The sequence below is a fragment of the Cetorhinus maximus genome, chromosome 9 (genome assembly GCF_964194155.1).
Source record: "Cetorhinus maximus chromosome 9, sCetMax3.hap1.1, whole genome shotgun sequence".
NCBI lineage: Eukaryota > Metazoa > Chordata > Chondrichthyes > Lamniformes > Cetorhinidae > Cetorhinus > Cetorhinus maximus.
The window spans coordinates 51,863,257-51,885,412 of NC_135887.1; the positions used below are offsets into that span (position 1 = coordinate 51,863,257).

The window sequence follows — 22,156 nt, forward strand, 5'->3', positions numbered from 1 at the left end:
GTGCCGCACTTTGGGGAATTACCACAGAAATACAAAGTAAATTAATACTTAAATTAATTTAAACCTTTTGATTCCAAAACACGCCTGCATAAACATATTATCTATGTATTCTGGGAAATGTCTCTGAAAATGTTACTTATTGTAATGTAAAAGCAAAATGCTGCGAATGTTGGAAATCTGAAATAAAAACAGAAAATACTGGAAAATCTCCGCAGGTCTGGAAGCATCTGTGGAGAGAGAAACAGAGTTAATGTTTCAAATCTGTATGACTCTCCTCTTGCAACATGCTTACAAAGTCAGAGGCCTCTGTGGTTACTTCAAGACCTGGTAGTCAAATGGTCCCTGTGGTTTGGCTCTAAGCATTTGCAATAATCTTAATTGAATATGACTTCTTGCTGTGGAAAACTGAGAGATGAAGAAAACTAATTATGTCCTTTTAATCAACTCAGCAAATGCACTTCACGCTGCCAGTAATCTGCAAATCATTCCTGACTTCAGCCTCAAAGATTCAAGAGATCAGACAGTCCTAGGGCTGGCTCTGTGGACAGGTAACTATAAATGTATTTTATATTAATCTTATTCCTTTTGTACATGTAACGTTTTTGAAAGTCTTACATGTTTCTGCTCCAGTGACGTGCTGAAGTGGGTGTTCTTGCATTCTGGGGGTAAACCTGTTGTGAAGAGGTGGGGTGATGTCTTGAAATCTGTTGTGATGTGATTTAGTGTTACCAGAGAACAATTGAGAATTCAGTGGGTTACTTTATGAATGAAACATGCTGCCTCCTGTCTTTTTAAAAGTATGACATGCTTTAATCTGCATACATCAATTTAAAAGATATTTGGGGAGGTAGAAAAAAAAACAAAAGGTTAAATTTTAAATAATGCCATGGCTTTTCTCACCCTGCAATGCACCCTGAAGTCTTAAAGGTTAACCTCAGGACTGATTGCACTCTCCCTGCAGGCATGCATACAATCGCAGCACAGCTGCTGGGCTCAGGGGCTGCCATTAACGACTGCATGTCTGACGGTCAGACTCTACTGCACATGGCAATTCAGAGGCAAGACAGCAAGAGTGCCCTCTTCCTCCTTGAGCACCAGGCTGATATAAATGTTCGGTAAGTGAGATGCTGTATAGTACATAGATTGTGCATATGTAAGTTGCAAAGAGTGGTCTATATCCTTTCTCAATGTGATTTTGCACAAGCTAAAAGGCCAGCATTGTGATTTGTGACTCTCTTGTTCCCATTCTGATATCCTTTTTTCCCCCTAAAATACATTTACATTTGGCCATCCTGGGTTTGCCTTTCATCAGAATTTTTTTAAAATTGCTATCTTATTAATTCTATCTTTTCCCTCCCTTTTTTAGTATCTTGATGTTTCTTTGTTTATCTTTGACAGGACCCGTGACAGTGAGACAGCTCTTCAGTTGGCCATCAAGAACCAGCTACCACTTGTGGTTGATGCTCTTTGTACCCGTGGTGCAGATATGGCTGTACCAGATGAGAAGGGAAATGCACCACTGTGGCTAGCCCTGGAGAATGGACTTGAGGATATAGCCTCCACCCTGGTGAGTGCACTCAATACTGAATTGAGTCCTTTTCATAGCTTCAAGACTTCAGGCCCATGCAACAAAACAGTTGGAGAAAGATTTAAAATGCAATTTATTTTTCTTCTAGAAAGCAAGGTCTTCAATTGTGAACTGTTGCCACCTCCATCCCAGCCTTTGGCTGTTAAAAATAGATGCACCAATCCAGAAACCACCTCTATCAGGAATGGGAAACCCATCATTAATCCTATCTCTCAATCCTGCAACATGTCATTCTACAGGTTCTGCTTGTTAAAAGAATTTTAGATTTGTGTCGAGCTTATAGCACAGAAAGTGGTCACCCAGATCAACGAGTCTAAACCTGTGTTAGTCCTGTACACAAGCCTCCTTTCACTCGCTGGATTGAGCTATGTTATTTCAAACTTTATGTAAAATTTTTATCATCATCTTGTCACTCTTCCCTAAAGGCTCCTTTACAACGAGATTATTAATTAGCCCTTTCTCATTGCTCAATACTAGATCTAAAATAGCCCATTCTCTAGTTGGTTGCTCAACATACTGTTCTAGAAAACCTTTTCTTACACATTCCAGGAATTTGTCGCCCTCAGCATTAGTGCTAATTAGGTTACCCAATCTATATGTAGATTGAAATCCCCCATGATTACTGTATTACCCTACATGCACCTCTAAATTCCTAATTTATAGCATGCCCTACATTACTATTACTATTTGGTGGCCTATAAACAACTCCTACCAAAGTTTGCTGCCCCTTGCTGTTTCTTAGCTCCAGCCAAGCTGATTTGACATCTTGATCTTCAGATCTAGTATTCTCTCTCTCTAATGTACTGATACCATCCTTTATTAACAGCGTTACCCCACCTCCTTTTCCTTTTTGCCTATCCTTCCTAAATGCCGAATACCCTTGAACTTTCAGTTTCCAGCCTTGGTCACCCTGCAGCCACATCTCTGTAATGGCAATTAGGTCATATCTGTTTACTTCTATACTCATATATGTGCATGCCATCATCAGCCTTGCCTTATTTTCTCCTATCTCTCTTCCCTGTACCAAGAGAAGCCAAGATAATTTTCCATCCCTGTAATTTTTTGCAGGTAGACTTTAGGAAAGCTCAGGGTGCATCACTCCTGAGTATTAACTAAAATCCCACAAAATTGAGCAGATTGTAATGGAGCCAGAATTCTAGATATCACAAAATAGGTGAAGGTGAAATCCCTTCGGGAAATCTGATATATTTTCAGATTGCTAACGCTTCCAAATGCAGCATTAATTCACACTTGAACCTGTAGGCAGGATAACACTTCTGACAGTATAATTTCTTCAGTGCTGACCCAGCTGGTTAGCCCAGATATGTTTAGAATGGAGCTTCGATCCATAATTTCTAACCAGAAGCTAGTGATACTAATTGAAGCAAGTTGGCATAATGCAGTTTTGTGTTTTGGTGGTGTCTGTTATATGAAGTGTTGCTTTAAATGCCTTTAGTTATTTACTGCTGTTGTCTTTGGTGACACTGTGTTGATTAGGATTATAAAACCAGCAAGTGCACAACTTGATCTGTGTTGAATTACATGTAAACCAGTTCTAGGATTAGAATTGAACTTTAATCTGCCAGATTTGCAAACCTTCATTGTTTGAAATGCTTTGCCAACAGCAAGTGGAATGTGGGTTGAATTTTAACACATCAATACTATTTGAGTAAAGGTTGGGCAATACTGCCCCATAACTAACTTCAGTGAGGTACTGGGGGATGGACAGTACCTATTCTGTTGGTGCCTGCAGGACATGGGGAGGGATGAAAGGGGAATTGCAAAATGGCCTGTAGGTCACTTCTGGTAATGTAAACCCTTAACATTGGAATTGCAAATTATAACAATTGGCTAATTTTACATGGAGGCCAGGATAGTTCAATAAAAGCCGTGTACCCTGAGCCATGTTTTAGACTCTGTAACTAATATCCCAAAGCCCAGCTACCAAATCACAATCTTTTTAGGCCTTTTGGAAGTAGGAGAATTAGATTTTTGGATCAATGTAGAAACACTGTTGTTGACTTGCTTGAGGAGAAAAAATTTAATCTCCTGTATTTCATTGCACTGGACTGGGCTCTGCAGATGTTAATCTTTAATCACACTCAGTACTTCCAAAACTATAAACACATGTAGGCTTGTGGATCAAGCACATTGACATATGTGGCTCCACTAGCTGTGTAATGTTGCATATTTTTATGTAGAGTTTTGATATATCCTGTATGGTATTCTATATCCTGGAACTAAATTCCTCTTCCTTTTTAGCAGCACTAGAGAAGGTTAGAAATCAAAATTATAGTTTGCTGTTTTTCATCAAGTTAAAGTGCTTGTGTGTAAAAGTCACCTGTCTTGGCAAGGCTGGTCTAGCTTGAGAAATTGAGCCACAGATCCTCGAAGATTGCCATTTCTAGCCTTGGTTTGTGCCAAGATAGGGCAGTATTTTGGTTGTTACAAAACAGGGTTATGAAGGGGAAAATCAGCCAGAAATACTAGCTGCTCGTGGCATTGCAGTTAACACTGCTATCTAGTGATGTCCTTTTTTAACCACCACCATCACCTTGAATACTCGAGTTAATGGTGACCAGTTGGGTATGGCAACTATTGATGTTTGTTGGCTATCTCCCACTCTCACTTCTGAGTTACAAGGTTGTAGGTTCAAGTCGCACTACAGAACAAGGCAGGTAGTGCAGGAGCCCCCTGAGTCTATCTTGCTTGTTAATCGGTTTTCCACTTCGGATACTGGTGAGGGCAATGATTCCTCGGGAGTGCAGCCAGAGTAAAGTCTGTGCTACCACGGGTGGCTCAACTACACGGGAGGAAGAAGAGTGGAAGAGAAATAGCGATAGGGGATTCAATAGGGGGTCAGGCAGACATTTCTGCAGCAGTGAATGTGACTCCAGGATGATGTATGGCTCCGTGGTGCCAGGGTCAAGGATGTCACAGAGCGGCTGCAGGATATCCTTTTGGGAGAGGGCGAGCAGCCAGAGGTCATGGTCCACATTGGTACCAATGACAGGTAGGAAGAGGGATGAGATCCTGAAAGCAGATTTTAGGGAGCTAGGCAGGAGATTGAAAAATAGGACCTCTAAAGCAGTAATCTCAGGAATACTCCCAGTGCCATGTGCTAATGAGCATAGGATTAGGAGGATTGATTGATTGAACACGTGGCTGGAGAATTGGTGTAGGAGAGGGCATAAGATTTCTGAGGCATTGGGACCAGCTCTGGGGCAGGTGGGACCTGTACAAGCTGGACAGATTACACTTTAACAGAACTGGGTCTAATAGGCTCACAGGGAGATTTGCTAGTGCTGTTGAGGAGGGTTTTAAACCAGCTTGTCAGGGGGGTGGGAACCTGAGGGGTAGCTCAGTTGGAAGGAAGTAAAGCTGGTAACAGGAAATAGAAAAGTAGAAAGTGAAATTAGAAGGCAGGTGAGGAAAAAGGCAAGCATTAACCAAGCTTAGAATGTGGAATAATGTTAAAAAGACAAAGTTAAGGGCACTCTACCTAAATGCATGCAGCATTCACAACAAGGTAGATGATTTAGGTACAAATAGATGTAAATGGGTATGATTTAATTGCCATTGCAGAAACATGACTACAGGGTGACCAAGACTGAGAACTGAATATTTGAGGATATTCAACACTTAGGAAGGACAGGCATAAAGGAAAAGGAGCTAGTGTAACGCTGATAAAGGGTGGGATCAGTACATTAGTAAGTGAGGATCTCCGACCGGAAGAACAAAATGTGGAATCTATTTGGGTGGAGCTAAGAAACAGCAAGAGGCAGCAAACATTGGTAAGAGTTGTTTATAGGCCACCAAACAGTAGTGGTAATGTGGGGCATAGTATTAATCAGGAGATGAGGGAAGCATGTAGTATGGGCAATACAGTAATCATGGGTGACTTCAATCTGCATATAGACTGGGTAAATCTAATGAGCACTAATGCTGTAGAGGACAAGCTTTTGGAGTGTGTTAGGGATAGTTTTCTAGAGCAGTATGTTGAGGATCCAACTAGTGAACAGGCTATTTTAGATATAATATTATGGAACAATAAAGGGCTAATTAATAATCTAGTTGTAAAAGAACCTTTAGGGATGAGTGAACTACTTCACTTTCAAACATAATGTAAAATTCTGTTATATTATGGTCAATCTGAAGCCAGGGGGTTAAATTTGAACAAAGGAAATTATGAAGGTATGAAGGGAAAATTTCCTGAGGTGGATTGGGAAAATACATTAAAAGGTCTAATGGTACATAGGCAATGGATAGTCTTTAGAGAACTATTACATAGCAATTATTACAGCAATTATTATTCCTTCAAGGCACAAAAACCCAAAAAGAAAATCAGTCAACCGTGGCTAACAAAGGTATAAAAGGCCTATAAAGTTGCCAGAAATAGTAGTAGACCTGGGGCTTTGGAACAATTTAGAATACAGCAAAGGAGGACCAAGAAACTGATAAAGGGAGAATAGAATATGAATGTAAATTAGCAAAAAAAACAAATGGACTGTAAATGCTTCTCTAGGTATTTAAAAAGGAAACATTTGGCTTAGACAAATGTGGGTGCATTACAGGTAGAGTCAGGAGAATTTATCATGGGAAATAGAGAAACAGCAGAGAAGCTAAATGATTACTTTGTCTCTCTTCACTGAGGAAGATGCAAGAAATCATCCAGAATTAGAGATCCAAGGGACTAGGGAGAATGAGGAATTGAAGGAAATTAGTATTAGTAAAAAGGTTGTATTGGAGAAATTAATGGGACTAAAGGTTGATAAGTCCCCAGGACCTGATATTCTACATCCCAGAGTGTTGAAAGAAGTAGCTATGAGATAGTGGATGCATTGGTGATCATCTTTCAAAATTGTATAGATTTTGGAACGGTTCCTGAAGATTGGAAGATAGCAAATTTCACCCCACTATTTAAGAAGGGAGGGAGAGAGAAAACAGGAAACTAAAGACCTGTTAGTCTTACATCAGTAGTAGGGAAAATGCTAGAATCTATTATAAAGGATGTGATACATGGACACTTAGATAACTTTGGGCATAGTCAACATGGATTTATGAATGGGAAATCATGTTCTGGGTCATTCTCTTGAGTTGGCAGGCTGTGACTAGTGGGGTACTGCAGGGATCCGTACTTGGGGCCCCAGCTGTTCACAATATATATCAACAATTTGGATGTGGGGACCAAATGCAATATTTCCAAGTTTGTGGATGATACAAAGCTAGGTGGGAATGTGTGTTGAGGAAGATGCAAAGCGGCTTCAAGGGGATTGGACAGACTTGGTGAATGGGAAAGAACATGGCAGCTGGAACATGATGTGGAAAAATGTGAGGTTATCCACTTTGGGAAGGACAGATGTGCAGAATATTTCTTAAATGTTAAGAGATTAAAAAGTGTAGATGTACAAAAGGACCTGGGTGTCCTCGTCAATAAGTCACTGAAAGCTAACATGTAGATGCAGCAGGCAATTAGGAAGGCTAATGGTATGTTAGCCTTTATTGCAAGAGGATTTGAGTACCGGAGTAGCAAAGTTTTGCTTCAATTGTATGGATCCATGGTTGGACTGCACCTGGAGTACTATGCGCGTAGTTTTCATCCCCTTACCTTAGGAAGGATTTTATTGCCATAGAGGGACTGCAACAAAGGTTCACCAGGCTTGTTCCTGGGATGACGGGACTGTCCTATGAAGGGAGTTTGGGGAAACTGGCCTATATTAGACTCATAGATGTTTACGGCACGGAAGGAGCTACTCAGCCCATTGTGTCTGCGCTGATCAACAGAGATCTGACTACACTAATCCCATTTTCCAGGGCTTGGCCCATTGCCATGGAGGCTATGGCAATGCAAGTGAATATCTAAATACTTCTTAAATGTTACAAGAGTTTCTGACTCAATCACTCTTTCAGGCAGAGAGTTCCAGACTCCCAGCACCCTCTGGGTGAAAACATTTCTCCTCAACTCCCCCCTTAGCCTCCTACCTCTTACCTTAAATCTATGCCCCCTGGTTATTGACCCCTCCACTAATGGAAAAAGTGCCTTCCTATCCACCCTATCTATGCCCCTCATAATCTTACATGCCTCCTATCAGGTCCCCCCTCAACCTTCGCTGCTCCAAGGAAAACAACCCCAGTCTATCCAATTTTTCCTCATAGCTCAGACCCTCCAGCCCAGGCAGCATCCTGGTAAATCTCCCCTGTACCCTCTCCAGTGCAATCACATCCTTCCTATAATGTGGTGACCAGAACTGCATGCAGTACCCCAGCTGTGGCCTAATCAGTGTTTTATACAGTTCCAGCATAACCTCCCTGCTCATGTATTCTATGCCTCAGCTAATAAAGGCAAGTAACCCATATCCCTTCTTAACCACCTTATCTACCTGCCCTTCAGAGATCTGAATATGCACACCAAGGTCCCTCTGATCTTCAGTACTTTCCAGAGTCCTACCATTCATAGTGTAATCCCTTGCCTTGTTATCACTCCCCAAGTGCATTACCTCACACTTTTCGAGTTGAATTCCATTTGCCACTGCTCTGCTCGCCTGACCAGTCCATTGATATCCTCCTGAGGTTTATGGCCATCCTCTTCACTATTTGCCACCCTACCAATTTTCATGTCATCTGCGAACTTCTTGATCATACCCCCTACATTTAATTCCAAATCATTTATGTACATGACAAGGGCTCCAGCACAGGGTCCTGCGGAAGCCCCTGGAAACAGACTTCCGGTCACAGAAACATCCCTCCTGCTTCCTGCCTCTCAGCCAATTTTGGATCCAACCACTTTTCCTTGGATCGTGGGCTCTTACTTTGACCAGTCTGCCATGAGGGACATTATAAAAAGCCTTGCTAGAGCCCATGTAGAGTTTTGAAGAATGAGAGGTGATCTCATTGAAATCTACAAAATACTTAAAGGGATAGACAGGGTAGATGCAGGTAAGATGTTTCCCCTGGTTGGGAGTCTAGAACTAGGGCACACAATTTCAAAAATAAGGAGGAAGCCACTTGGAACGGAATGAGAAACTTTTTTACTCAAGAGGGTTGTGAACCTTTGGCATTCTTTACCCCAGAGGGCTGTGGAAGCTAAGTCATTGAGTATGTTTAAAGCTGAGATTGACGGATTTCTAAACACCCGTGACATAAAGGGATATGGGAATAATGTGGGGGATAAAGGCATTGAAGTGGATGAACAGCCATGATCGTATTGAATGATGGAGCAGGATTGATGGACCGAATAGCCTACTCCTGTTCCTATGTACAGAGACTTGAGCACCAAATCTTGGTTGAGAATGCTGCACTTCTGGAGGTTCCGTCTGTCCCCTCTGCTCGATTTAAAAGCTTCCACAGCACTAATCCTGCACTATTGGAAGAGAGCAGGTGAGTCCACCCAGTGTCCTGGCTAATATTTTTCCCTTAAGCAATGTCACTAAAACAGATCAATTGGTTATTATCTAATTGCTGTTTATGGGAGCTTGCTATGTGCAAACTTGTTGCCACATTTCCTACATTATCATAGTGGCTACTCTTTAACAGTACTCCAGTGACACTAATTTGGGGCTTCCTGAGGTCAAAATAGTGTCCATTAAATTATGGAAATGTCATTTGTATGAGTGTTGGATTCTGCAGGATTTGGTCAGAAATATGTAATTAACATGTCTGTGGATTTTTTGAATTTGGAGGGGGAAGATCCCATCTGACCAATCTCCTCAACTTCTGTGCATTTGGGATGTTACTTCTCAATATGGTGTACCTAAACTTTCAAACGGCATTTGACAACGTTCCAAATGAGAGGTTTTAATTGAACTCAAAGCTGTAGTGACCAAATTCTGCAGTGCCTGATCAGATTGCACGTTAACACTGCATTCATATTGGCCACGGGTGACAAAGGAGACATTTGAGCCTTGGAAACCGAACAAAGCCACTGGGCTGATCCCTGGTGTTAGAAGTCTGAGTTATGAGGAAAGCATGGAGAGTTGGGCTTTTCAACTTGAAAAGCAGGTGTCTGAGCACAGATCTTGTTGAACAGACGCAATAGTTATAAAGAAAGAAATTGGAAATATTTGTTAAATAGTGAGTAGAACATGTGGATGTAATTTTAAACTAGTAGAAGATAAATTTAGGGCTGATGTCAGTACATTTTTCTTTATGTACATTTAGCCAATAGATAAAATAGACTTCCTGGAAGACTAATGGAGGTGAAAACCCTGGAATTCTTTTATAAGAAACAATTGGGTGCTGAAGTGAGGGGGCATTAGGGTGTTTCTCGGACAAATACTTTGCTCATCAGTAAAATTGTGATCTTGTGACCAACTTGCAGAATTTCTTCAATGTGCAAAGGTATTTCACAGATGAAGCAACCAATATGCATAGGATATTTGGCCAGTGTTTATGTTCCACTTGAGCCTCCCCTCATATTTTTTCATCTAAATTTACCATCATAACCTTTTGTTCCCTTCTCCCTCATATGTTTGCCTAGTTTCTCCTTAAATGCATCAATGCTATCCACTTCAACCACTCCCTGTGGTAGTAAGTTCAACATTCTTACCACTCTTTGGGTGAAGAAGTTTCTTCTGAATTCCCTATTTGATTTCTTAGTGACTATCTTATAGTGATGGTCTCTGTTTGAAGGAATGAATGACACTGTGCTGAAGTTAAATTTTAAGGAAGCTTTTAAGGATGGGATGGGGGTGCATGGTGGAAGGGTTTTGCAAGAAAGTTCAAGTACGCAGGCTTTGTAACTTTAGTTTCTGTTTTTGGTGGAAGTGGGACTGTGCAGGCAGAGAGATGGAACAAGGCTGTGGAGAGATTTGTAAAGGGACAGGGAATTTGAGAGCTTTGCGTTGGCAGGGCACCAATGGAAGGACTTGATTGGTGAGAATAATTTAGAATAGGCAGAATTTCAGATGATTTGCCATTTAGATTGAGTGAAACCGTGGAAGTCAGCAAGGCGATTATTGGGAGAGGTTGACCCTGGAGGTGACAAAGGCATGGATGGAGCTGGGCAGTGTGGGAAACTCGCTACCTGACTTCCTCAATATACTGGGTTGCCTGTGAGACCAGCAGACGATGAGTTGAAACTGCATCCCAAGCTCAGCAGAAAGCATTGTCTCAGTGGTCCAAGGCAAGAATACGCCCTCAGATAAACACGATGGTGAATGTGTAAGTCACTCAGCCATATCTGATAGCCTGGAATATGTTAAATTGGTTCCTTGTGCTTAGGTAATAAAATGCTTAGACCAGCTTGTGAGGTCAATATAACTTGAGCAATTTAAGAGGGCAGTACAACTACAGTAATAAAATGATTAAAAGAGATTGCGAAGGGCTAAGTGCATTTTGCTGGCTCCGTATTATTCTGTTTTCACGTGTGTATTTTTGTGCTTTGATTTATTGGTATGCATGGAATGCAGAAATCAAAGGTAACATTCTTATAAGAAGTGAGAGTGAGACTGTTTATGGTGCACTCATTGAAATTGTGAAGTAAACCTCAATAAAGACCTGACCCTGGATTGTGTACTCTGGTGTTTAAAGTAATGAGATGAATAAGAGAGCAGTTCAACAGGCAGTGTTCTAGAAGTTGCCACAGGTAGTCTCTGATGGATGGGATGTAGGGTTTGAATTTAACCTCAATGTCTTGCTTAGTTGAGTTAATGCATCAGTCCTGAAGAAACTGCTGAAGGGGGAGGGAGAAGGTGGGGTTAGTTAAGTCCAGTGAACCATCTGTAGCTATTTTCCTATTTCATTAACATTAGATCCATAGAACCATAGAAAAGTTATAGCACAGAAGGAGGCCATTCGGCCCATCTTGTCCATGCCAGCCCGAGGACACCCAGGTGCCCTTTCTAATCCCACCTTCCTGCACCCAGCCCATAGCCCTGCAGCTTATAGCACTAAATATTCTTTGAATATTTTGCTTAAGCACCAATTTGCTGCTGTTTAGCCTGGTGAAATTGGACAATCTGAATTAATATTCAACATCCGAAAACCTTCTAGAAAATTATTTGTTTATTGCTGTTCATTGCCTTCAAACGCAATCTGACTTTTTGTCTCTGTACAAATTTCTAATTAAAGAGAAGGTAGGGTAGATGGGGAGAAACTATGCCTAATGGTCTGGGAGTCGAGCACCAGCGGGCATAGTCAAAAACTTAGAGCCAGACCTTTTCACGAGTGAAACTAAAACTGTTCTTCACACAAAGACGTTGGAACTCTCTTCCACAAAAGGTTGTCGATGCTGAATCAGTTCATTTTAAAACTGTTAGATTTTTGTCAGCCAAAGGTATTAAAGTATGTGGGGCAAAGGTGGGTGTATGAAGTTAGATTGTAGATCCATGATCTCATTTAATGGCGGAACAAGTTTGAAGGGCTAAATGGTATCCTCCTGTTCCTATGTGTGATACTACAAACTTCACCTTAAACTGGAAACTGTGTTTAATTTTAGGTGAGACATGGCTGTGATGCAACGTGTTGGGGTACTGGACCTGGGGGATGTCTGCAGACTCTGTTACATCGAGCTATTGATGAAAATAACGAAAACTCTGGCTGCTTCCTCATTCGCAGGTGTAGATTGTGACATCTTAAAACTACCATCTTAATTATTATTTGCAAAACTGCACCATATTTATTAAGACCTCTTTTTAATCAAACCTACTTTGTAGAACAAAATTTTGAAGTTTAAAATAATGTTCTGACTAATCAGTCTGATGCTTCCAAGTTCTAAACATTTTCCAATTATCATTGTACAATACTACTTTTGTATACAATGCCCTTTGGCAGTGGCCTCCAAGGTTCTTTGAGGACTCTTCCTCCTTGTACCCTAGTCAGCATTGCTATGCAGTTGGTTACTTTGATAGAATGAATGGTGATACAGCCTTTGCTTTCTGCTGTTTCATTTAGGAATCTGTGATAATTAATACCCATGACTTGTAAATAATCTGCATCTGCAGGAGAGTAATGGCAGTTTCCTGTGTTTAGTGAATGAGTTTTCCCGTCCTGAAGAGTATAAGATATAAGAGTAAATAGCCCAGAGTTTCCTGAAAACATGCACCAGAACAAATGTTCAAACTTGGCATAATGCCCATTTTTGGCATAAAGGTTTTTTTTAAAAATTCCAACACTAGTCACTCGAGCCCATTTTTACATTACGCCAAAATTTCCTTTATCTTAGAAAATGGAAAAATCTCCATATTTCTAAACATGCTATGACTAACATGCATATAATGGCTAGATTTTAATTTTCATGGATAAAGAGGAACTTGACCAAGGAATGATTTGGTACTTTTAAAGTGTCAAATGAATTAGAAAGCCTAGACATGACGCTCCAGTCAAACACTGCACATGCAGGGTATTACTACAACAACCCTTTCCCTTTAATTTCCAGTGGGTGTGATGGAAACAGTCCCAGACGACCAGGCCCCAATGGTGAAGGTGAGGAGGAGGCACATGATGGACAGACACCATTGCACATGGCAGCAAGCTGGGGCCTTGAAGAAGTGGTGCAGTGCCTTCTGGAGTTTGGTGCCAATGTCAATACTCAGGTCAGTGAAGGTGCATGATTCAGTTTGAATATATTTGTCTGACTATATTTTCTTAATACATTAAGCTGGATTTAAATGTCATACGAACAAGGAGCAGGAGTAGGCCATTCAGCCCCTCAAGCCTGCTCCACCATTTTAATAAGACCATGGCTGATCTGATGGTAACCTGAAATATGCGTCCCACCTACTGCCAGTAACCTATCGCCCTCTTGCTTACCAAGAACCTATCCACCTCTGCCTTAAAAATATTCAAAGCCTCTCTTCCTGAAAAGGTGATGGAAGCAGAGTTCCAAAGACTCACGACCCTCCTGAGTGGAAAAAATGTTGCCTCATCGCTGTTTTAAATGGACGACCCCTTATTTTTAAACAATGACCCCTAGTTCTAGGTTCTCCCACAAGAGGAAGCATCATCTCCACATCCACCCTGTCAAGACTCCTCAGGACCTTGTATGTTTCAATCAAGTTGCCTCTTTACTAAACTCCAGCGGATCCAAGCCTAGCCTGTCCAACTTTTCCTCATAAGACAACCCACTCATTCCTGGAATTAGTCTGGTAAACCTTCTCTGAGCTGCTAACACATTTACATCCTTCCTTAAATAATGTGACCAATACTGTACACAGTACTCCAAATGTGGTCTCACCAATGTCCTGTACAACTGAAGCATAACCTCCCTACTTTTGAATTCAATTCCCCTTGCAATAAATGATAACTTTCTATTGGCTTTTCGAATTACTTGCATACGAGCCTTTTGTGATTCATACACTAAGACACCCAGATCCCTCTGCACCTCAAGCTCTGCAATCTCTCGCCATCTAGATAATATGCTTTTATTCTTCCTGCCAAAATGGACAATTTACATTTTCCCACATTAAATGCTATCTGCCAGATCTTTGCCCATTCACCTATCTATATCTGTTTGTAGCTTCACAACTTACTTTCCTGCCTATGTTTGTGTCATCAGCAAATTTGGCAACCATCATAAGAACATAACTTAAATAGGAACAGGAGGAGACCATTCAGCCTCTTGAGCCTGCTCCACCATTCAATAAGAGCACGGCTGATCATCTTGTGTTTCAATTTCCACAATCCCATCTAACACCGATGACCTTAGATTCTTGTTAGGCAAGGGAATCAATGTACCTCTGCCTTAAAAATATTCAATGACCCCTGCCTCCACCACCACCTGAGGCAGAGTTCCAAAGTCGCACAATCCTTAGAAAAAAATTCTCCTAATCTCTAATGCTTGATGGGCTCGTCCATCTCCAATCCCTTCTTCCGTCATTTATATAAATTGTAAACAGTTGAGGTCCCAGCATTTAGCCCTGTGGCACGTCAATCGCTACATCTTGCCAACCTGAAAAAGACTCTACTCTCTGCTTCCTGTTAGCCTACTCTCTGCTTCCTGCTAGCCAGCCAATTTTCTATCCTCGCCAATATGTTACCCCCATACCATGAGCTTTTATTTTCTGCAGTAACCTTTGATGTGGCACTTTATCAAATGCTTTCTGGAAATCTAAGTACAGTACATCCACTGGTTCCCCTTTATCCACAGCACAGAACTCCAATAAGTTGGTTAAACTTGATTTCCCTTTCACAAAACCATGTTGATTCTGCCTGATGACCTTGAGCTTATCCAAGTACTCTGCTATAACTTCTTTAATAATAGCTTCTAACATTTTCCCTACGACAGATGTTAAGCTAACTGGCCTGTAGTTTCCTGCTTTCTGTCTCCCTTTTTGAATAATGGAGTTACATTTGCTATCTTCAAATCTAATGGGACCTTCCCCGAATCTAGGGAGTTTTGGAAAATTAAGACCAATGCATCAACTATCTCACCAGTCACTTCTTATAAGACCCTAGGATGAAATCCATCGGGACCCGGCCCCTTGTCAGCCCGCAACTCCAATAATTTACTTAGTACCATTTCTCCGGTGATTGTAATTTTCCTGACTTCCTCTCCCACTTCCATTTCCTGGTTTATAGCTGCTCCTGGGATGTTACTTGTATCTCTACAGTGAAAACTGATGCAAAATACCTGTTCAATTCATCTGCCATCTCCTTGTTTTCCATGATCAATTCTCCAGACTCACTTTCTATAGGACCAATGCTCACTTTGTTAACCCTCTTTTTTAAAATATTTATAAAAACTCTTACTATCTGTTTTTATATTTCTGGCTAGCTTTCTCTCATACTCTAATATTTGTCGTAACTTGCTGTTCTTGCCCTTGCACTATTGTGGTACTATTACCCAATTTAAGCAAATCATCCAAAGTGTGGCAGCCTTTTTCCTGGGTATAAATCTATGGATGAGGAAAATATACATGGTAATGGTCAGAGAGAAAAACAGGGGAGAGTCAGAAAAGAGAAGGTAACAAAATACTGAAGCTTATTTGTTTCTGAATACAAAGAACAAAGAAAAGTACAGCACAGGAACAGGCCCTTCGGCCCTCCAAGCCTGTACTGATCATGTTGCCCGTCAACTAAAACATTTTGCACTTCCGGGGTCCGTATCCCTCTATTCCCATCCTATTCATGTATTTGTCAAGCTGCCACTTAAACACCACTATCGTGCCTGCTTCCACCACCTCCTCTGGCAGCGAATTCCAGACACTCACTACCCTCTGCGTAAAAAAACTTGCCCTGCACATCTCCTTTATAGTTTTCTCCTCTCACAAATCTATGTCCCCTAGTAATTGACTCTTCCACCCTGGGAAAAAGCTTCTGACTATCTACTTATAGCTCTACAACTCTAGCTAAATTTCTTTTTGTTTTATGTTGACAGTTGAATTTTTTATGCTTGACACCCTGAATCTCACCTTTCAGGAGTATCTGATGTAGAATGTTAGAAGAAAATAGCATCATAAAGTGAAAGACCTCCTAATGTAACACTAGCACACAAACCAGAAGGTCTGAGCTTTGACAGGTTACTCAACAGAGATCAGCGTTGGGTGCCTGGGCTTGGGAGAGGAGTATGCTTGCTCCTGACCCCTTAGCTGGAGAAAATGACTGGGCAGATATTTGGTAAAGACGAAATTGAGCTCTGAAGGAAAAGCAAAATAACGTTCATTCTGAATAAACTCAGCAAGTCAGGCATCATCTGTGGAGAGAGTGTTGACTTTTCAGGTCAGTGACCTTTTGTTGCAAGTTCCAAAAGAATTGCAATCCGATGAAAGGTCAAGCAGCCTGAAGTGTTAACTTTGTTCCTCTCCAATGGCGCTGTCTGACCTGCTGAGTATGTTCCAGCATTTTCTGTTTCCTGGGCTCTGAATTATTCGGTAATGTGATGTTCACCACCATGTAGCAAAATAAAAACAAAGTTTGTATCATTCTTTTCAGTGGGTTTTGATGTGATGCTGCTCATGGCCATTGTTGAAATGCGTGTTGAATGGCGTTTGGGCAATGTATCAGCATGCTAGCACCTGGCAGCTGAAGAATTACAAACATTAGATATTGTCTGTCTTTGTGGAAGCTAGTGTTAAAGCCTGCAGCACTTCAGTGCCCTGTTTTAAAAATCATTTTAGTCTGGACCTGAATATTTTACAGTCGTAGTCAGAAACGAGGCAGTGTGTCTTAACTTGCAACCTGGTAGCTTGTGTGAAGCTGGTAGAGAACAGATGATGTCATGAATACTCATCCTACAGTATTTAATGCAATTGATCATTCGTGTTCAAATAATGAGGTTTTCTTTTTAATTCTACAAGGATGCAGAGGGAAGGACTCCGATCCACGTTGCCATTAGCAACCAGCACAGTGTTATAATTCAGCTTTTGATCTCGCATCCTGATATCCGGTTAAACACACGGGATCGTCAGGGTCTGACACCCTTTGCCTGTGCAATGACCTACAAAAACAACAAGGCCGCGGAGTCAATCCTCAAACGGGAACCAGGAGCAGCTGAACAGGCAAGAGCAAGGAGATCAGCATTCACACATTACTATTGTGTTCTTTTGTGAAGGTCCAGATCATTTCGTATTTTGGAAAAGAAGTTGGCCAGCCTGATGGCTACAAGGCTGTTGGGCTTTCAGGTTTGAGCTCAGGTTTGGAATGTTGAACTGGAGTAACTAGATCCAAAATTGAAAACCTATCTCAAATTTTATCAAACTGTTTAGCCCGCTGGTTTCTGTCTAACCTGGTTCTTTTAGCTAAGTGATGAAAGCAACAATTTTACACAAAGTATAATGCACTGGTCTATATGCTATCTGAAACCGAATAAGGGCATGAATGTGCATTGGCACAGTGCTTTCATCTCTGTAACCTAGGTTTGAATCAGCCCAGACTGTTGGGTTTCCTTAGCAGATATGCTGAGTGTTTCAGGTTCTGTGCTCACAAGTGTACAGTGTGAAAACTACGCTTAAATGTGGCATGGCTTGGCACTAAATTAGTAGCCTGTCAGAGCCCACAAGAATGGTTGGTGTAGTGAAAATTTGCCTCATGAGGGAAATCATGATGTAAGCTGTCCCTAAAAGCTTAGTGGAACAAGAGATTTTGTTAGTTTTGAATATTGCTTCCTAGCATTTGGCCATGGTTGCTCTTGCATCTAGTAATGGAGAATGAGCCAGAGGAGATGAGAAGTAAAAGTAGGGGAACATAGAAGCAATAGTGACCATAATATATGGTTTAAGGTAAGAATTAAGAAGGACATGAGCACGACAAAGACCAGGTCATAATAGATTAGGAAAGAGACAATTTTGAGGGCTGTGAATAGAACTTGGGGAAAATAAAATGGACAGCAATATTGGCAAACAATGCTGTAGAATATAAATAGGAAACATTTTAAATCTGTGTTCATCAGAGTCCAGGAAAAATATATTCCACTTTTAAAAAAAAAACAAAAGCAAACTAAAGATTAATGAGAGACTGTGGATGAATAAAAATTAGGGAAAAACTGAAGACGAGTATGTGCACAGCAGGGGAGAGCAAGACGAGGGAGAATATTAAGATATATTAAAGAAGCCTAAAGGAAGGAAAGAGGCACCTTGAAATTATGAAGTGGTATAAAACAAAACAAATAATATATTCTACAAGCACATAAGCAAAATGGCCACAGAGGGCTGGATAGGATGAAGCCTGAGGCAGTGATAGCAAAATGGGATAAATATTAAATAATTATTTTGCTTCAGTATTTATCAGAGAGATAGATTGGGCAGCCATGACATTGGAAAATCAGATTAGAAATAATATAACCACATTTAAAATGGAAAGGAATGTTAAATAAACTCATCCAACTTGGAGGACAAAACCCCTGGTCTGGATAGATTGCAGCTGTGCATTTTAAAAGAATTGAGAGTAGGGCATTGTTACACATTTAGTAATTTTTAGAAAAAGTGTAGTGACAGATAACTGCTGGATAGGTAATGTTAGAACTACATTTAAAGGGGATAGAACACATTCAGGAACCTATAGACGAGCCAGCTTAATATCAGTGCTAGGAAAAAATAATGGAGAAATACAAAATATCTAAAAACCCAAAATATAAAAATGAATAGTCAGCATGGATTTCAAAAGGGGAGAGTCGTGTTTGACCAACATCTTGTCTGTCTTACCTCTTCAAGAATTCAACAGGGTCATTTATCTAGATTTCCAAAAGACCTTGAAAAGGTGCCATATAAGAGACACTTGAATAAGACCAAAATGTGCTGGGTCAGGGGGCAAGTAGCAGGATGGATAGCTATCTGGCTGCAAGACAGAAAGCAAGAGAGCAGGAGTAAAGGGTAAAGAGTAAAGTCAAGTAACAGTAGGTGGAAAGTAGGTCCCCACAAAAATCATTGCTGGAACCACTGTTCTCAATTTGTATTAATGATTTTAGATTTTGAAATCAAAAACATTATCTAAATCTGCAGATGATGTCAGAATGGGGAAAATAGTTGATACTGAGGAGGGCTGCAACAAATTACAGGGCAATATTTGATAAACTTGTAAAATGGACACACATTTGAAGGAATTTCAACACAAGTGCGTTATTGCATTTTGATAAGAGATAGAGGTCATATGTTACTTGGGAAAATGATCTAAATGGAGTACAGGAGCAAAAAGTTCTAGGAGTAAAAATACACAAATCAAAGTAGTAACAGGCTATTTTCTTTTATTAAAAAAGCAAACCAAGTACTAACGTTTATTTCTAGAGGGATAGAATTGAAAAGTGGGGAAGTTATGCTAAACTTCCATTGAACCTTCGTTAGACCACATTTAGAGTACTGTGTACAGTTCTGGTCACAAAATATTGTAAAATGGAGAGGATGCAAATCAGATTTATAAGGATTATGCCTATTGGGAGAGGATGAACAGGCGTGGGTCTCTTTTCTCTTGAAAAGAGAAAGCTGAAAGTGATTTAATAGAGGTCTTTATAATTGTGAAAGATTTGATAGAGCAGACAGAGTATTTCCACTTGTCAGGGCGAGCGAAACTCGTGGACATCAGTGTGAGATAGTCACCAAGAAATCAAATGGGGAATTCAGAAGAAACCTCTTTACCCAGAAAGTGGTGAGAATGTGGATCTCACTACCACAGGGAGTGGATGCAGTATAATATGGATACATTTAAGGGAAAACAAAGAGCAGCACATCCAGGAGAGGGGAATAAAAGGTTATGCTGAGAGATGAGGAAGGAAGAAAGGTGGCTTGGAAGAAACATGGCCGAGGTGAATTGAATAACCTTTTTCTATGCTGTATATTCTGTGTAACATTCTAACCAAAGATCAACTGTTTCTTGCGATAATGTCAAGCAACTGGTGAACGTAAATGACATTGTGAAGGTGCGAGGTATATGCAGTGGATTATTTGGTTACGGTCGGCTTTTCTCTCACTTTTAAAATCCATTGTCCTTAGGTTGATAACAAAGGGAGGAACTTTCTTCACATTGCTGTACAGAACTCTGATATCGAGAGTGTTCTTTTCCTGATCAGCGTGCAGGCTAATGTGAACTCTCGAGTGCAGGATGCATCTAAGCTTACACCACTGCACCTGGCGGTACAAGCAGGCTCTGAGATAATAGTCCGGAATCTGGTAAGCACAAATGTGAATGATGTACGCTTGGTCCCTGTTGTATTGTAATTCAGTCTTATTTTACCAAATTTTGCAGCATTTTTAAGGAAGATTTTCTTTCTAAAATTGGCTAAGTTTGTGACTTTGCTGACCCACAGGGCATTTACCATCCATTTGAGGGAGTGAATTGATGCTGGGACATCTTTGAGTTTGAAGACTTGAAGTTGTTTCAGTCAACACTCTAGCAGAGTTAATAGGAGGAGGGAAAAACAAAAAGGAATTGATTATTCTATGTAAATATTCAATGACCTAAAAGTAAAGATCCCTTCTGAAAACCAGTTTTCAGAGAGGCTTCCTCTCTGCATTTATCTTTTTCTTACATGCCCAGCAACTCACAAGGCAGTCCAATTCTTCCACTGCTTTAGATTCAGCCAATCTTACTGTAGTTGTTCAAGTAATGAAGTCCCTGTTTACACGGGCAGGGTGTTGACCTACTCAACTTCCATTCAGGAGAGCTGATTAGATGGAATCGGTGGGTGAGGCAGTGGTGGGTTCTAATAAATACTGAGAGACTGAGGAGAAGTTAATAAACTTGAAGAATGGGCATGAAAGTAGCAAATGAATTTCAAATAGATGTGAGATGCTGCACTTTGGAGAAATAAGGAGGCCTCATGCTATTTGAAAAGTGAGAGTCCAATGATTGTAATCTGCAAATTGTAAGCATAAACCTGTATTCTGCAGGCAGTGACGTAGCGGTAATCTCATTGGACTAGTAATCCAGAGGCCCAGGCTAATCCTGTGGGGATATGGGTTCAAATTCCACCATGGCATCTGGTGGAATTTAAATTCAATTAATTAAAAATTCTGGAATTGGAAAACTACTCTCAGTAATGGTGACCATGAAGCTATCATCAATTGTCATAACCCCTCTGATTCACCAGTGCCCTTCAGGGAAGGAAATCTGCCATCTTTACCTGGCTTACATGTGACTCCAGACCCAGAGCAATGTAGTTGACTCTTAACTGACCTCTCAAATGGCCTAGCAAGCTGCTCAGTTCAGGAGCAATTGGGGATAGGTAACAAATGCTGGCCTTGCCAGCAACACCCACATCCTATGAAAGAATTTTTAAAAACTTCTGCCATTCACTAAGTTTGGAGTATGACCGTGCTGCTTCTCATGTTCTTTTCTTAAAATATTGCACTGCTGAGGCTAGTGGTGACTTTGTGTAACCCCTATTTTAACTTTTTTATGTTTCACAATATCTTTATGGTGCAGAAGGAGGCCATTTGGCTCATCAAGTCTGTGAACCCAGACCTTAAATAACAGTCCCCCACTGCTGTGCATATATTATTATAATGTGGGCAATTATACCCATCAGAGATGCTTTTCACTGCAAAGCATTCATTCTTCAATAGAATATCCCTGTTTGCAGTCAGAGCTGAGTTTGTATATTTTTTTTTTGTTTTTCTTTCTTTGTCCTGCTGTCACAAAATGAGTGTAGTTGGGTTTTCATTGTTGCTTGTGGTCTGTCATATTCCAGTAAGTTTTTCCTATGTTCCAGCTGCTTGCAGGGGCCAAGGTGAATGAGCTGACAAAACACCGTCAGACTGCTCTCCATCTGGCAGCTCAGCAGGACCTGCCAACTATCTGCTCTGTGCTCCTGGAGAACGGTGTGGAATTTTCTGCTGTTGATGAGAATTTGAACAATGGTAGGAGACTTTGCAAGAAATGACTAAACAGTCACAATTATGAACTCTCAATTTTAAACATGCTTTTCTAAATCACACTCTCAACTCCACTCCTAGAAACAGCAACGCTTACATTTTTATATAGCGCCTTTAACACACTAAAGATCTGAAGGCATTTCCCCGGATGTTAAATTTGACACCCTAGCCAAAGAAGGACATATTAGGACAGTTGACCAAAAGCTTGTTTGAAGAGGGAGGTTTTAAGTGAGTAAGAGAGACAGAGGGGTGGGTTAGGTATGGAATTCCAGAACTTGTGACCTAAAGATCTGAAGGCACGGCTGCCAATTATGGAGCGAAGGAAATCGGG

The 22,156-nt window shown here is 40.8% G+C and overlaps 1 protein-coding gene across 2 annotated transcripts in view; it reads left to right on the forward strand.

Moving 5' to 3' along the window:
* ankfy1 (ankyrin repeat and FYVE domain containing 1) overlaps positions 1 to 22,156 on the forward strand; it is a 78,331-nt gene that overhangs the window by 40,168 nt on the left and 16,007 nt on the right. For both annotated transcript variants that reach the window (XM_078548718.1, XM_078548717.1), the window contains exons 13-20: positions 450 to 548; positions 962 to 1,115; positions 1,399 to 1,567; positions 12,024 to 12,142; positions 12,963 to 13,119; positions 16,822 to 17,022; positions 19,945 to 20,121; positions 21,663 to 21,810. In XM_078548718.1, coding sequence (XP_078404844.1) covers positions 450 to 548; positions 962 to 1,115; positions 1,399 to 1,567; positions 12,024 to 12,142; positions 12,963 to 13,119; positions 16,822 to 17,022; positions 19,945 to 20,121; positions 21,663 to 21,810 — 1,224 coding nt within the window. The remainder of the gene's footprint in view (positions 1 to 449; positions 549 to 961; positions 1,116 to 1,398; positions 1,568 to 12,023; positions 12,143 to 12,962; positions 13,120 to 16,821; positions 17,023 to 19,944; positions 20,122 to 21,662; positions 21,811 to 22,156) is intronic.